This window comes from Calypte anna, chromosome Z, assembly GCF_003957555.1.
Source record: "Calypte anna isolate BGI_N300 chromosome Z, bCalAnn1_v1.p, whole genome shotgun sequence".
NCBI lineage: Eukaryota > Metazoa > Chordata > Aves > Apodiformes > Trochilidae > Calypte > Calypte anna.
The window spans coordinates 60,317,956-60,334,227 of NC_044274.1; the positions used below are offsets into that span (position 1 = coordinate 60,317,956).

Sequence of the window (16,272 nt, forward strand, 5' to 3'; positions counted from 1 at the left end):
ACTAGGGCGTCACTTGGCTCCAGAGGTGAAGGTTGTGCTAATGCTTAGCCACAGGAACTATTTTGGAGCAAAAGGAGTTGCAAATGCTGGAGAGCCATGGCCTTCCTCACAGGGCCAACACCGGAAGGAAAGCCATGCTGCTTCACAGTTAAATGCACTGTTTTCATCCCACAGCCCATCACATCTGGATGGGTGTTATGTTTTTTAGTGCCTCCCTGAGCAGGTTAAAGTGAAGCACAAGCACCTGCCCCTCAGCCATCCACCAGTGGTGCTCAGCTAAGGCATGACTGTCATACACTTGGATGCAGAGCTCTGGTTGCTGAGGACCAAGCCTGCCTATGTCATAAGGCAGCCTTAAGCAGAACCATTCCAGGCTCAGTCTGCTGCCTTGCTCTGATCCCAGGTGGAGTGGTGGCAGAGCAGTGCCACAGAAAAGCATGTCCAGCACTTGCTGCATGAAGTTACAGCTGTCCAGGGAAGGTCTGTGAGATTGGCAGCAGCAAACACAAACTGAAGCCTGTAAAGGACAGCCACATACCTGTGACTATGGGTAGCCTCAGGGCCATGAAAAAATCTGAAGCCGTGGTTGTAGACATTGGCACAGGTTACTTCAAGTGTGGCTTTGCAGGGGAGATGCAGCCCTCCTATGTTGTTTCACCTACAGCTCCTAAGCCCATGCATGAAACTGGGAGCCATCAAAAAGAAACTTTTGTTGGGAGAGAGCTTCAGAACAGATGGTCAGCACCTACCAGCCCAGTAAGACATGGCATAGTGGTGGACTGGAATTGTGTCCAAGATACTTTGGAGTGCATTTTCCACACTCAGATGAAGATTCAGCCAGAAGACCATGCTGTTCTGGTGTCAGTGCCTCCTCTGTGTTCCATTGCTGACAAGGAGAGATACGCTGAGATGATGTTTGAGGGACTTCACGTGCCTGTCCTCTACCTTGCCTACCAGTCCCACTTATCCATGTACTCTTATGGAAAAACCTCAGCTTTTGTGGTAGAAAGTGGCCACGGTGTTTCACACGTTGTTCCCATCTATGAAGGTTATATCATATGTAGCCTTGCTAGGAGAGTGGATTATGCTGGCTTGGACATCACACGTTATCTCATGAAATTGGTAAATGAGTCTGGAAATGTTTTTACAGAACACCAGCTGAACATCGTGCAAGATCTCAAAGAGAACTGCTGTTACACTTCTCTGGACCTGAGACAGGATTTGAATTTACCTGGTGATAGACAACAAATGGATTACAGGCTGCCAGATGGACACCTCCTCACTCTAGGCAAGGAGAGATTCCTTTGTGCTGAAGCACTCTTCCACCCAGCCTTACTTGGGTCACAGCAGTCAGGGCTTTTGGAGCTAACAGCCACCTGTCTCAGGAACTGCCACCATAACCTCCCCAAAAAAATAGCAGGAAACATCCTGCTCTGTGGGGGGAGCACTATGATGAAGGGCTTTGCTGAACGCTTCCAGATGGAACTGGCCAGGTTATGCCCCAGTGACAACCTTACCATATTCGCTTCCCCTCAAAGAAAGTTTTCTGTCTGGACTGGTGGGTCTATTCTGGCATCACTCCACTCTTTCCAGGAGCTCTGGGTTTCCAGGAGTGAATATGAAGAAGGTGGTCCTTCCTGCATTCTTAGGAAGTGCTTCTGAGGAAGACACTGGGCACCTTACAAAGACCAGTGTTGACAAAGTTGATAAGCTGGTTTTAAAAATGTTTGGATGTTTAAAAGTTTGAATATTGCAACACAAAAGCTGTGATTTAGTGTTTTGTTGTGGTCCTGAACTAAGCAGAAAAACAACAGAACTTCTGTCTCTGCTTTTTAATAAAATGTTACATAAATGGCAATTTCTTTCTTCTGAAAAGACTTGATCATGATCCCACTGGCTGCATTATGCAGACACTAGGCTGTGTATCTAAAAACATAACATCATCAACCAGTCTTGCAGGTGAAAGAATGAATTCTATGATGTACAGACTTTGGCCCCTTCCTCTAGTGCCAAGGCTGTTCCTGCTTCTCCAGCCAGATCACAAAAATATTCTGTGGTACATCCTAATTTTCAGGTATGAGTTTAAATCAGTTTGCAGATGAAACAGTTCTGCTCACCAGCATCATCAGGGCACAGCTGCTGATCTGCTGGTGCCATACAGCAGCTTTAGTCTGTCATCTTTAAACTCAATGAGGGGAATACTACCCAGCAGTGTGTGACACTGACACCCCCCAACCTCACACTGCTCACCTGCTTTTATTCAGGTTTACCCAAAATCTCCTTGGTATGAATGGGCAGTTTCAGGGCAGTAATGGGTGCTGGTACTGCAGGCTTTGCTCTGCTGTTCAATGAAAATACAGTATCATCAACATCCAGCTTCAACACAGAAAACAAAACTCATTTGTTTAGCAACTGTGGCAGTTTGCTGCTAGTTTGGTTGTAGTGGTGAGATCTCTAAAACAGGCTGAACTGCTTAAAACGTGACCGGTCTTTATGGCAGGTACCATTCATGGGGTGGGGGTGATGGCAGAAAAAACAGCCCATCCAACACGGGTGGGGTTGCTGCATTCAGAAGGAAGAGAACAGGTGGGAGATGTGGGGTCCAACCAGCAGCACTCAGAGCTGCAGACTGTGTTACCCCCCAGTCTCAGAAACCTCCTCTGCACTGGGAGGTGAGTGGCTGTCCAGGCAGCATGATGCCATCCTGGTCACAGCTGCATCAGGTGGAGGGACCAACTCTTCACTTGCAGACCCCCAAGAAATGCCAGGACAAAAATGGTTTCTGTAAAGATGTAATGAAGTTATTTTGAAAATTACAGTTCAGTGTCCACTGGGATTCCTGGCTTTTAAAAGTTACTGGAGAAGATGCAGTTTCCACTGCAGATTTTTATTCAGTTTTGGTGGAATAAGTAATTCTGGATCTGAAAAACAAATACGACAAGTGTTAGAACAGAGGGTTCCTCAGGAGCTGTCAACTACTTAGCTTTTCTTTGTATCAAAGGACACTGAAAAGTCTCTGGCACATAACAGTTCCCTAATCACCAGCCTGCAAGGAAGTGTCCTCAGCTGCTTACAGAAATCAATTTCTGGGGCAAATTGAGTCCCCTCTCCATTAAGTATTACTGTTCAGAATGAGGAGAGAACAATGGCAGAAAGCAGAACCCCATTAGCCAATGGCTGGAGAGTCCCACACAATAGCCAGCTGACTCTATTAAGTGTGAATTAGAGGCACAAGATTTTCTCTGGAGCCAGCCTTCAAAAATTGGCAATAGGTAGGTCACATCTAAAGGTTTATTAGATGATTTCTCCAGGTAAAAACAGGACTAGCAGCAGAAGAGACAGCAGGACTAGGGAAGGCAGAGGAGAGATGGTACCAGCTCTTGCTAGGTCTCTCAGCCCTAAGTCTGTATTAGCTGCAAGGACTTCAAGGTGGTAGGCTGTAACCTGGCCAAGAGCCTGGCCTGGCTGCTAAACACATAAAAATTCCGTGAGTAAGTTACAGGTAGAATTAACACATTCCCTACAAAATCAGTCTTCCAGTTCCCTCACAACACAAAGACACTACACACACAGCAAGCCAGGAGCACAACTAAGGCAGTGGTTTTAACACAGGCCTTCAGAGAAAATAGGACTTTATTATGAAGACTGACCCTCACAAGGCACCATAAAGAAAGACAAGACACTCCTACAACTGAAAGAATGCTACAACTGCTGGCAGTCAGCAATGCCTTAAGAGCCTCAAAGCCCACTGACCTCACTGACATTTCATACCCAAACCTAACTCAGAGACTCAACTAACCTTGTACCATAGGACTCATCATCCTCTTCTCTTGATAGGCAGCCATAATACTGTTAGCAGTTGAATTGGGTCCCAGGACCTGCATGAAGAAGCAAAACTTATGTTCCAACCTGCACAAAACAAAGCTAAGAGTGGGAACACCTACAAATAAAACTGCTGCTGGTCTCCAGACACAGGAGTAGCTGCTTACAAGAGACCTCACAGTACGAGGTGACCCAGCTTATGCAATCAAAGCCCATTAATGTCTCCAAAAAGTCACAAAAGGCAGAAAGAACTAACTGCTTTTGGACAGCCTCTCAGGACACAGAACCCTTATACCAGGCACCTAATTCTTCACAGCACTGCAAATGTAATGACTTGGCAGGACTACTTTCATTATAGTGCCTGCAGTATTTGAAGTTCATTTGAGAGTCTCAGCTCCCCATCACATGGGGACATTTTTAATATGTTCTTAAGACTCCTGCTAGTTAGTAGTTTGGGGGATGATACTTGGGCATTTGTTGTGTTCACCATGAACACTCAGTAACTACTTACTAGAAGTAAAGATGCATTTTGAAAGAGAAAAAAATGCAGTCTTTGTGTTTTCCTCATACTGTATTAAACTGAATCTTAGAAGCCTGTTATAATCCTTCTTTTTGCAATATACTTATGATATACTGGCTTAGATTAAACTGACCAGTCTGGTAGCTTTTTACTTCACACCACCATAAAAGCTATGCTAAATGCTCAACCATGAGGATGAGGGAACACAAGCCTTATGAGACCTCATTATGTCCAGCATGGCATTCAGTGTCAGGGACAAGGCAGGCTGTAGCTGTTGTACACACCTATATTGTATGGACCTGTCTGGTACTACACAGAATATGCTTGACCTTTACATTAAGAAAAATCAGATCTGGATAGCCAAGGAAGGAAAGATTCCAGACTCTTTGCTGGTGAATGCAAAATACTGCTAGATACTTGGTATTGTACAGCAGGTGTAACAGATACTGCAGATGAGCACAGACCGGGCTAACAGAGCTCTGCTGCAGGTCTGGAGTCCAGATTTCTGGGATTGAGGTCTCCATTAACTGCAAAACTTCTTCCAGGACTTTTTGCAATGCCCCAGCTTGCTCATCATACCCAAACAGCACAAGCTGCTTCAACAGAGTATGTGTGTCTCCTGCAGGACGGAAGAGAAGAAGCACAAGCAACAGCAATTAACACAGGTATACTAAATAAACAGCTGGATCTCTTGAGTACAGGAAGGTGACCAGCAAATCAGAACTGCTTCATTTCCTACCCAACCCCTACAGTGCCTGAATACAAATGTGACACAAATCTGTCACAGCAATTACAAGACCTCACTTCTCTACCTCCCAAACTTCAAATGTTGAGAGGTCACACTATTATGTGTTCTTCCAGGCACAGAGCAAGAACCATTAAATAACAGCCATGGACCAGGCAGCTCCTCTCCCACTATATACATGTAAGAACATGAGAGGGCACACTGCCTCAGCTGTCCTCACAAGCTGTGGAGTGGATAAATATCAAAGTGTCCTACCCTTCACAGTCTCAACAGCACGAACAGTTTCTCCCAACACCTCCAGAAGGGCTATATCTTCAAAAGGACTCCCCTCCTTCAAGCTGTATCTCTTGCGCTCAGCCTTGCGCCGGTTCTTTGAGGATCGCCTGTAAAAGAGGTTGGTTAATTAGGGTGTGCAGAACATGATGCTCTAACAAGGTTAAGTGTGAAGGGACATCAAAAGTGTGCATTAAACTTGTTACTCAAGCCTTTATTCTCTCTGGTGAGAGCTGACTTCATGCATCTTTGTGTCAATTTCCAGATACACTCTAACAAATATCCATTGTGTTCTTAATCAGTAGCTGGGCAGTTTCTCTACTACAAAACAGGATGCCTTCTGTTTCAGCGAAGTACTGCTCTAAGCACAAAGTGGGCCAAGTTGTTTAGCAGGAGTTACTAGCAGGCAAAGCTGAGCTCCAATTAAAACAATCTGGTGCCAGGGTCTGTTTGCCTGTGCACATTTTAATTTCTGCTGTCTCCACAAGTTGTGCAATAGATACAGCTCAGCTCCTGCCCCGTACCAGGAAAGCAACTCCTAATCACAGGCCTAATCACTAGCTGCATAGTGCCGACAGTTGGCACATTCTGACATGCTTTCTCTTCCTCTTTTCATCTGAGCCACAGAAAGTGCCCTAAAAAGTGAACACTCCTTCCACAACTGTTGCTTTTCCTCATTTCATGTAGGGAATTCAGAAGCGGTCGGGCACCATATACCAGCCTCTAACCCATCCCACTGCAGCTCACATTCTTAAAAGCACTCAAAGGCAACACAGACCCAGCGTGGAAAATCCTGGCTATGGAATTTAGTAGCACTTCCCACCCATCAAGTCCAAAGCATAAGACAAAGCACAAGCCATGTGCACACGCTGTCAATGTTTGGGAAACTCCGCCCATGCTCTGTATCAAGCTTCCTCCAGACAGACATTTTGGCGACATGCCTGACACCATAGACCCAGCTCCTGCTGAGTCTGCGTTCACAGCTCCTCTGCTGGACACTCAGTTCCTGTTGCACTAGTGGCTTCTGGCATTTTCTGTTCTCTCCCTCCCTCCCAATATTAGTTAAAACAACGAGGAACAGCCTGTAATTAAAAGCAGCCTCAAGGCACGAACAGCTGCAAGGCGGATCATGCCAAGCTCCCTCCCAAATGCAGATCCTAGGGCTGCAGCCCCCATCTTGTTTTGAGGCAGATACCTACGCTGATATTCTTGAATTGCTGTGTGAATATTTGCTGTTCATGTCGCTGGCTGTGACAACACTGCTGGTTTCAGAGAGAAGATCCAATTCTGGGCAATTTGGCATTTCATAATCTGCAAAACATGTCGCAGCATGGAAAAAAAGCCACAGTTATTCCTAGCTTTTTCTTTGGTTAATCTCTATAGCTCACTGGAAAAGCAGCTTGGGCAGATTCATTCTGCCTCCTGGTGTTTTGGAGCCTGACAGCTCTCAACCCCTCTCAGCCAGCACACAAAAGAAGAAACAGGAACTGTGGGAAACGCAGTGCTCTTCTGCCCTGGTGGGGACTATATCACTGAATGGCATGTTCAGAGGGATGAGAGTCTCAGTGCAGCAAGTCACAACCAGCACAAAGCATTCTGCTTGCAAAAAACTTTCCCAAGCCTGTGTGACCTGGCAGGTGAATATGCCTGGTAAGTGCTCAGCATACTCAGTACTGTCTGACCCAGCCAGGCTGGCAGTGTGGAGATAATGCAGTGAAAGTTTGAAGAGCTTTCAGGTGCGTTTTTAGTCTGTGAAAACTTTGACAGCATTGAAAATAAAGCTGCCATCCAAAAGGCAAGATCAAACAGTGACAGTGAAAGTATGGTGTGGAAAGGGTGACAAGAATGCTGTTTTGTTGTGGGTACCCCTGGAGACAGAATAGAGTACAGCTCTACCAAGAAAATTGGAACCAGAAAAACAAAAATATGATCACAGCTACTTATGCAGAATAAAATCACATGCTTTCCAATACCAACCCTGCAGGCTCTCACAAGCCTTCTCCTTCAGCTCTCGGACCACCTGTAGGCGACTCTTATGGCGAAGAAATGCTGTTTTCTGAGTATCTAGGAAGATCAGCTGACTTTTCTGAGCTGCTCAATAAGAAAATAAGAGCATGAACATCTGTGCAAGCAAATAATAAAATTATTTTTTACAGAAGTTTGAAGGAGCACGGTCCTTCAACAAACTCAGAAACCAGGTGCAAAGCACACAAAAAACCTCAAGTGGAAGGAAATTCAGAGCTAGTTCACCAAACAAGATGCACCTGGAGTTTAAAAAACCTGCCAGACAAGCATTTTCAAGAACAAGAGTCTGTTTCTGATGAAGAGGAGCAGAAGGCTCTGTGACTACATCTCTTTATACTAGGTTTGAATTAAAGAAAAAAAAAATCCCTCAAGTTATGAAGCCTACTGACCATAGCATGGGAAGGAAAAACAACCAGTAGTAACCAACCTGGATATAAGGAAGACTACAGCAATAAAAGTAAGTATCTTTCAAAAATCTCATATAAAACATTTTCTTAGTCTGTAGAGCTCTACTGTCACATCTGCTCTAGAACAAGGACTCTCCTGCTTGCCCATGGACATGCAGACACAGACCCCTTTGCAGTCTGTGAAGTCTGGAAAAGCTCAGAGAGAGCTTGACTAAGTTAAACAGAGCCCATGACTCTGCAGGGCTTCAGGATGCACTGAGTAGAGCCAAATGCAGCTAAATGGGTGTCATTAAGCAGAATCAAAGCATCCTTCCAGTCAGCTCCCAGTACTTGAGTGCTGTGACATCCCACAGACACAGTGAAGACCTTTAGCCTCTACAGCACAGAGAAGTCTTAGATTCTTGCACAGATTCACCTTCCAGAATAGCAGGTTTGAAGTTCGTCTCCAAGATATCCAATCTGTCATACTTGTGAATCTGGATCAGGGAAAGGAAACAAGGTATTATTTAAGGATCTAACCCAGATCCCATCCCTCTTGTTGCACTCTACAGAGACTTTCTTCTTGTGCTCTGAAATGTCTTACCAGTCTTAAAGCCTCTTCCCAAAGAGCCCCTTCTAAGAGCAATAGAACAGCCTCTTCATAGTCCTAAAAGGGAAGAGTAACCACGTACTGATACAGATGCTAGGGTAATACACATTTAGGTAGCACCCATCCAGATTTACATTTCTATGCAGCAGTATCCCAGTTAGAACAGGAAAACTGTGGATATAAAACGACAACAAACTAAGTTACTTCTCCCACACTGAGGGGAAATCCTGCTTGGATTGATTCCTTACTTCAGCTCCAGCCTTCATGCTTCAGCTCTCTGAGACAGAAATGTTTCATACCGAAGCAGAGGCAGCTTTCGGGGTGGAAAAACTCAGTGACACAGCATTCATCCCCACCCTGCTCACTACATCACCTGGACCTCTGCCCACCCCAGGAGACCCTATGGCACAGACTCTTTTGCTGTCAGCATGCATTGAGTCACATGTGGCCCCAGGACAGCAGACAAAACACAGATGGTGTATCTCTCTGAAACAGGGTATTACTGGGGCACAGACTGGATGGATTACATTACCTGAGTGTACTGCTCCAGCAGAATGGCTGCCTCTGCATGCTTTCTCTGTTCAACAAGTTTTCCTACAAGAAAAGGAGGAGTTCAGCTTTCCAGAAGCAGATGGATTTTGTGCCACAAAACAAAGTAGAGGAAAATCCCACTTACTAAAGCACTTCCTACATTCTTACACACTTACTTAATCTGACCAGTAAAAAAAGAGCTGCCTGATGTCAAGAATTCATTAATTTGCAGCATCATCAGCAGTTTGCTTGTGAAATTGCTGGTGCATGTCCCTCAAGGACAGCTGGAGAACGTTTTTCTTCCCAGTCTGGGACAAAAATAGCAAATAGTCTCTTTGGATACTCTTTTGAGTGGACAGGATCTAAAAAGGGAATCTTCCTTGAAAACTCCAATGTATCACAGCCTGGCTATCTGCAGGGAGCACCTGGCCACCTTCTCTCTGTGGTATGTACAGCAGCCACCAAGGTGGAGGGGTTTAGGGCTTCTAGTTCCCTAAAGGTCAGTACCTTGTTCATATGCTAGGATGTAATGTATGAGAACAAGATATATACAGCACCAGAAAAAATAATGAAATGAGCCAAGGAAAGTAATCTCACCGAGAAAACATGTTGAGGTGCCCCTCTTAAACTGTAACTGTAATTCAGCAAAATAAGCAGTCACAAGCTAAGCAGACACAAGTATTAAAGGCAGGACATAAAGGATCCAAATCACATGAAGTGACACAAAAAGAGAATACTGGAATATCCAGCTCTGAAATACAAAACTCCCAGGAATCATATTTCCACTGTCAGGATGATGCTTTGCCTCTCTTGCTGACATATATGCCAGGTCCACAGCAGATCTTGTATACAGTCTGAAATGTCTCAGTGAGCACAAATTCTGAGACCCAGCTACCTTTTTCTGCAGTAGGACAGCCCATAGATTTACATACACAGTTGGTCCTAGCTGTTAGCAGGCTTTATGGAGAAAACACAAAAGCTACAGCTATGAATCCTCCATCAGTCTTTACAGTCTGGGACTAGGCACAGTGCTGTCAATGCTGTCTAGAGGCCTCTGTCATGTCAGACACTTCAAAGAATCTTCATTCACTGAGACTAACTTAGGAGGCAATTTGGAATATCAGTTCAGTAAGAGACTGCAAGGAAAAAGTACAAGAAGCAGTCAGCACAGGGCAGCCAAGCCCACAGCTAGCTTGGCAACTCCTGGGTGCTGACCAGCTCAGCTCCAACATTCTGTGGTTCCTGTGAGAAACAAAGATGATGTGCAGTCACACAAACCATTGGGAAACATGGGATCTTTGTTCTCCCCTTAGGAAAAACACTGCTGGCTACTGAGGATTTCACTAAACGTTTGGTAAAATTAAAATGAATCAAAAATAACAGCATTCAGTTTTCTGCACAGTTCTGTCTCCCTAAGGCCTACCTGCCATGCTTTGTCCCAGGATGGACAGCTCAGTTTTTCCATAACCAAGCCGTGATGCCATGCACAGAGCTTGCTGCCAGTTGCCACTGTTCTGAAAAGCACTGAGTGCTTTTGCAAAGCTGCCAGCACGAGCAAATATCAGTGCAGCCTGTTCATATAGCTGCTTCTCAATCAGGTACTCCCCATAAGCATCACTAATATCCTGCAAGAAATGGACAAAAGAGAAATACGAAATCAGCTCTAGAATCAGTAGCAGTCCTCCATTAGTAACAAATGAAGTGCCTGTCAACAAAAGCCTACATCCCACTCCCTCAAATTACCTCCAGGCACAAGGCTTAACATTTTATCAAGCCAAAGGCTCATGATTAGCACATGAAGCCATTTTACAGTGATAGAGCAAGAAGTGTGCAGAGGTACCTAACTCTCCAAGGCAATAGGGAACTATATGTTGCAGGAAATAAACCCCTTCTTCCCTACTCACCTGAGCATTTTTTGTTAGAATGTCTCCCTGAACCAACTTACTCCTGGGGTCACTTGAGGCACAAATGAGGATATAAGACCTGCCACTCCATAGGCACAGGCTGCTGTGAATCAAGATCCTAGCATTTGTTATGCTATTCAAAGCCCACATATTCATCAAGAAGGGGTGAGTGGATTTGACTTGGAAAATACATAGGGAATAAAGAAAGGCTCCCAGTGAGCCAGAGCAAGGAACAGACCACACTCATGAGGAAAGAGGCCCTTCCGCTTTTCACTGTTACAGACTGAGTTTTTGTATTTTCGCTCTTTTATCTTCATCTACTTCTTTTACAAAGGCTTGTGTGCTGTGTATCTACAATATATAAATTTAATTACATTAAATGCATTAATTTACATTTTACCTCAGCCTTGGCAAGCTGAAGTTCTTGTATTACCAAAACTAACAAAGGATAAAACATGCTAAGGAACAGCAGGTCTACAAGTACCCCAAGCTCCCGAGTACTCTTCAGAATAGTTTAAGAATAAGAAAGTGTACCCCAAACAACCTGCAAGTGCTGGGCAGAAAGCTGGTATCATGGAAATCAAGACAGGAATAAAAGTCTTTCTATCTTAGCAGGAGCTCTCCAGCACACCATGAGATAGTGCAGCAGGAACTGGACTCCCAAGTGCTCTCCTAGTCACAGGATTAAAGAAGTAACAGCCACTCTTGGTGACTGGACCTTGCAGGGTCAGTACTGGGAATCATTCCAGCTGGTATCTCAGAGAAGGGTCTCAGACAACTCAGGAACAGCAATCACCCACAGAACTTGAACACAAGCAACTGCTGTCTCATTCCTGCCCTCACTCAGGGTGTCATCAACATGCAAACACACAAGAGAAAATAAAATCTGCATGCTGCAGTGTTATGTGCTAACATACCTTGTACTCCTGAGTGGTAGAGGGGTACAGCTTCAAGGCTTCACAATACTCATTCTTATCTTTCACCAAGTTTAGAAATTCAGAGAAGTGTTCAGGACCTGCAGAAATAATTTATTTTTCATAGCAGTAAAAGAGAAAGTACATGGGTCTCATGGCTCCCAGCCAGTCTGGATTCACTGCATTAAGAGGCAACTAAAGGTGCTTAGGTAGAAGAGCACAAAGCACCTATTTCATTACTGTAAAACAAGTTTATTCACTTCCTTCAGGTTTGCTGCATTTTTGCCAGCAATATTAACTGGTGAATAGTCACCTACAACAGGAACAAAACAAGATTTTTGTTTCACAGAGCAGTAAACACCTGCAATCCTTTCTCCCTGCTCCAAGCTACACTGCATGCTGGAGAGGTTAGTTGACCATGCATTGCCAGAAGGAAAGATGACCCTGTGCAATCTTTCTCTTTCTTCATCTGTTTTTCCCCAATGACTCTCCAAAATAGAAATGTTCCATTGGAAAACTTCTCCTTAGCAACACCTACCACATTTGCTGAGGTGCCCAAGAGCTTTTTTGTATCTCTTCAAGTGTCTGTCTATTGTATATCGCTGGTAATTGGCTTCCATCTTCCGGAGGGTATTTAAGAAGGGCAAGTATTCTTTTGGGTCCTGCAAAGAATAATAAAAAGGGTGGGTTGAGCTAACCTGGTTAAGATCTTTATTGCTCCCATCTTCACAAACAGACAGTTCTGTATTTGAAATTTTATAATAATGTACTAAAAAGGTGGCATGTTTTTTGTTTTGTTTCTTTAACGTAAGCCAACTTAAAAGAGTCAATTCTATATATGTATTCTTGCCAGCAATGACTAACTTGGAAGTTACACATTGACCTCAGCAGTATACAAAGCCTGGTATAATTTAAAATTCAAGAGTAGGTATCAAATCAAACACTGATTTGCTATTACCAATTATCATGTATAAATTTGCAGCTGTAGAGCTGATCAATTTACCCACACTAAAGGTCATAAGACCTGTTAACATGAATAGGACGTTCTGATCAAAAACAGCCTGTAAAATTAGGAAACTCTGAAGACAGGCATTTCCATTCAGAGATTTAAAATTAAACCCCCTGGAAGATGTACACTATTACAATGGCCACCAACAAATAAGTAAGAATCAAAAGAGTACAGAAGTGGGAGTGTAAAGCAGGCGGTCACAACACTTCAGACAACAGCTCTTTCTTTCCCCAGAGCTACTTTGCTATGCTACTCTAGAAGAGCTCTGTTTCACCTTGAGCACCAAAACTGTGCTCAAAAAGTACTTAGGGATGCAGAGACATGCCATCATCCCAAGCACACACTGGACTTCCGAACAAATGGAGTTCTGCCTGAGGAGAGAGCTATGACTTAAAAAAAATTTGGACTGATCCATAGACTACAAAGAACTTCTTGGAAAGCAGAAGAATAGCTCCTTGGCTGGAACTATAAGACAAGACCTTCTGAGACTTTTCTGCTACCATGATGACCAAATCAAAGTCATATGTCCCCAAGGAGTAATCATACAATTCATTGACATCCACAAGGAAAAGCAGGTATTTCAGTGCTTCTTCTGCACTCACAGCTTTGACATCTGGAGTAATGCTTTCTGTAACAAGAAAAAAAAGCATACAATCAACTACACCATCATCATCAGAACAGCACTCTGAGGGAGGAGTGCATTATCAAGTACATCCTTAACATCATATCGAGACCACCAAACTAACACCTTGTTCCAGCTTGCAGGAGGGGTTAGTTTGTCTTTCCTGGGCAACTTCAAGGATAAAACCAAGCATGGTAAATTGCTAAGTGTGCAACAGTGACAAGGCACAAGTATCATCACAGAATACAAGCCATGTTTGCCACTTTGAGATACCAGGACCCAGAATGGGACCTCCTATTCCATGCTGGGAAAACCAGAGTTCTGATTGGAAAGAGAAAACAGCTCCAACTCTGGGCTATGTACTGGCATACCTAGATAAAAGGATGAGCTGAGGGCATGTACAGCAGCATATCTTAGCTGATATGCTGCTGTGCAACTGACAGATAGCTAGCTTCATGCACATTTCTGTTTTCTGGATGGCTCCATAAATAGCCAGTAGAAAATAATTTCCAGGGTGAAACATGCTAAGAATGAAAGCTCCTGCAAACCACCCATTATCAAAACTTGTGAGTTCCTGATACAACACCTCGAAGATCATGGACCTTCTGGAGAGCAATTTCCAGTTCTGGAGGACTTTTCTTTACATGTGCTGTCAGTATTGATAGGCAATATCTGAAGAAAATAGAAGCAGTAAATGAAAAAGTAAGAAAGCAGAAACATTGCTTATTCCTGTCTTAGCACTTGTTCAAGTTCTACTTTACATTTTAGTAAAAAAACCCAAACCAAGGCAACAAAAAACCCAAAACAACAAATCCCAAAACTTATCAAATATTTCAGTCTTTTTCCAAGGAAGTTAGGAAAAACGGGAAGAGAACAGATATGCCAGGAAAGTTTTTCTACTCAGCATGTCTCCCTAAACATGTCACAAAATTGGAGGTGCTTCCTCCCCATGGCAGCCTGCACAATGGAGAGAGCACAACACTTTTTGGAAGCTTGGACAGCCAGACAAAGCTTTCCAAATAACATCTGGCATGAAAGTTGTCATTTTTTGTTATAAAAGGAAAGATTTCTAAGAGATTATTTCTACTTTCATACATTTCACTCATACTGTATCAAAACAGCTTCCCCAGCTAAGGGAATCCTTTCTTCCCATAAATTGTCTGTTGAAATGTGTCTAATCTTTCAGGGCTCAGCACTAACCCACCAGCTGTTGCTCCTCTATCCACTCTTTCACGTGTAAGCTGCCAATGGTTTAGCCCTGTTTCATTACCAATATTATCCTCTTTTCCAACCCTTTATTTCTATCTGGTATTGATTCATACAAGGAAGATGGTTACCAAAAAGGTCGTAATTCAGAAAGACGCAGCTGAAGATTTACAAAAGTAATTCAGTCTCAAATGGAAAAGCCAGCTCCCAAAAGCCAGCATTACTGCCTTGCTCATGCCTGTCTGTCCTCTAAGCCACACAGACCTTCCCAAATGGAGTGTATTTCTTAAGCTCTTATAAGCATCCTGTGTCTGATACTTTAATTCTAGAAGTAAAAAGTTGTTTTGCCATCTGTGGAATTACGAGATGCTGTGGTTCTCAGGACAGCATCCTTAGCAGATGTATGGCTACTAAAGTTTTGTGGAGCACAGGTTTGCCTCAGAGTATCTGAAGCCAAGTGACTGATGTTAAGGACACATTTGCTTTCTGCAAATGACTTACTAAAAATCTCTCTGATGTTTTTTTCACCCCAAACAAAAAAATGCTTACTTTTGAGGATCAATACGTTCCATGGCAGCTCTCATCACATCACATATGAGGTTTACTTTTTTCTGGCCAGGATGCTGGCATGGTTGAGCATTACAGTTACCATTCAAAGATGGGTACATACTCTTTGTGAAATCTTCTTCTCTAAATAAAAACAGATACCATGAATAATAGCACAGTTCCTCACAAAGCCCTGCACAAAGACAGTGATATGAAGAAACACAAATGCATGCAGAAAATAACTACTGAACAGAATCACTCATATGTCATTCAGTACTGACACAGTACCACACTACTGGAAAGCTCCCCAGCATCTCCTGTCTGTCCCCTTCTGAGCCAGGAGAGGCACTGAAAAAAACTGCTCAGAACAATTACTTCAGTTGCACAAAAAAAATCAGAACACAAATATTTCAATATATTTCTATTAAATCCACTGCAGAGACGCTGAGCACAAAGCACTTCTGAAAAATCAGCCATTTACTGTTACTTCTAGACAAAGATTTAAGATTAGGTCAGAAGTCCTGAAGCTACCAGTGACCCAAAGCCTCTTGTCACTAAGCCTTCAAGAAAGAAAGGAACATAAGAAAGGAAATTTGGAAATGTAAGCAAGCCTCTTATCCTCAGGCTTCATATTTGCAGTCCTTATTCCTCCTTATGAGGGAACAAAACATTCTCTGTCCACATTTACCCCTGTACAGTAAATGAGAAGACAAATTAAAGCAGTCAGATGATCTACTAATTAATCACTTACTGGAAAAAAATCTAATGGGTGTATGCAAGCTGACATTCCCAACAAGACCGAAATTCTTGAGTTTACTTTAGTCTTTAGAGCTCAACATGACAGTTTTGCAAGTGACTCCTTGCACTCACACTGAAGAGCTGCCAATATTTTGAAAAAATACTGTACTGCCACTGAGAACATGTGTGGCCCCATGCGCAGAACTATACTCACTTCAGTTCTGTGAAAAATAAGTTGATGTAATTCACAGAATCTATTTGCCTGATAAAGGTTTCTGCATTTTCCAGAAATACCTGAAATGAACAAGAGCATTACTATGGTAATTCTGAACAATTACAGTAAGTATAAGAACAAATTTAAAGACCTCCTCTGAATGCACAAGATGAAGGAAATGCTAAATCCAATCCACCTGCATGGGGA

General features: G+C 43.3%; 2 protein-coding genes across 3 annotated transcripts in view; one reads left to right on the forward strand and one right to left on the reverse strand.

The window, feature by feature from the left end:
* Positions 1-546: 546 nt before the first annotated feature.
* ACTL7B (actin like 7B) lies at positions 547-1,662 on the forward strand. Its single transcript, XM_030467620.1, has one exon. It carries the CDS (start codon positions 547-549, stop codon positions 1,660-1,662), a length of 1,116 nt encoding a protein of 371 aa, XP_030323480.1.
* Positions 1,663-2,779: 1,117 nt separating this feature from the next.
* The window catches only part of ELP1 (elongator complex protein 1), a 33,477-nt gene continuing 19,984 nt past the window's right edge, over positions 2,780-16,272 (reverse strand). For both annotated transcript variants that reach the window (XM_030467261.1, XM_030467262.1), the window contains 16 exons: positions 16,066-16,145; positions 15,117-15,257; positions 13,948-14,033; positions 13,219-13,367; positions 12,269-12,392; positions 11,734-11,831; positions 10,336-10,537; positions 8,914-8,975; positions 8,376-8,438; positions 8,208-8,268; positions 7,338-7,451; positions 6,560-6,671; positions 5,343-5,470; positions 4,807-4,961; positions 3,800-3,878; positions 2,780-2,921 (listed from right to left, as the gene is read on the reverse strand). In XM_030467261.1, coding sequence (XP_030323121.1) covers positions 2,854-2,921; positions 3,800-3,878; positions 4,807-4,961; positions 5,343-5,470; positions 6,560-6,671; positions 7,338-7,451; positions 8,208-8,268; positions 8,376-8,438; positions 8,914-8,975; positions 10,336-10,537; positions 11,734-11,831; positions 12,269-12,392; positions 13,219-13,367; positions 13,948-14,033; positions 15,117-15,257; positions 16,066-16,145 — 1,722 coding nt within the window. In that variant the 3' untranslated portion in view covers positions 2,780-2,853. The remainder of the gene's footprint in view (positions 2,922-3,799; positions 3,879-4,806; positions 4,962-5,342; positions 5,471-6,559; positions 6,672-7,337; positions 7,452-8,207; positions 8,269-8,375; positions 8,439-8,913; positions 8,976-10,335; positions 10,538-11,733; positions 11,832-12,268; positions 12,393-13,218; positions 13,368-13,947; positions 14,034-15,116; positions 15,258-16,065; positions 16,146-16,272) is intronic.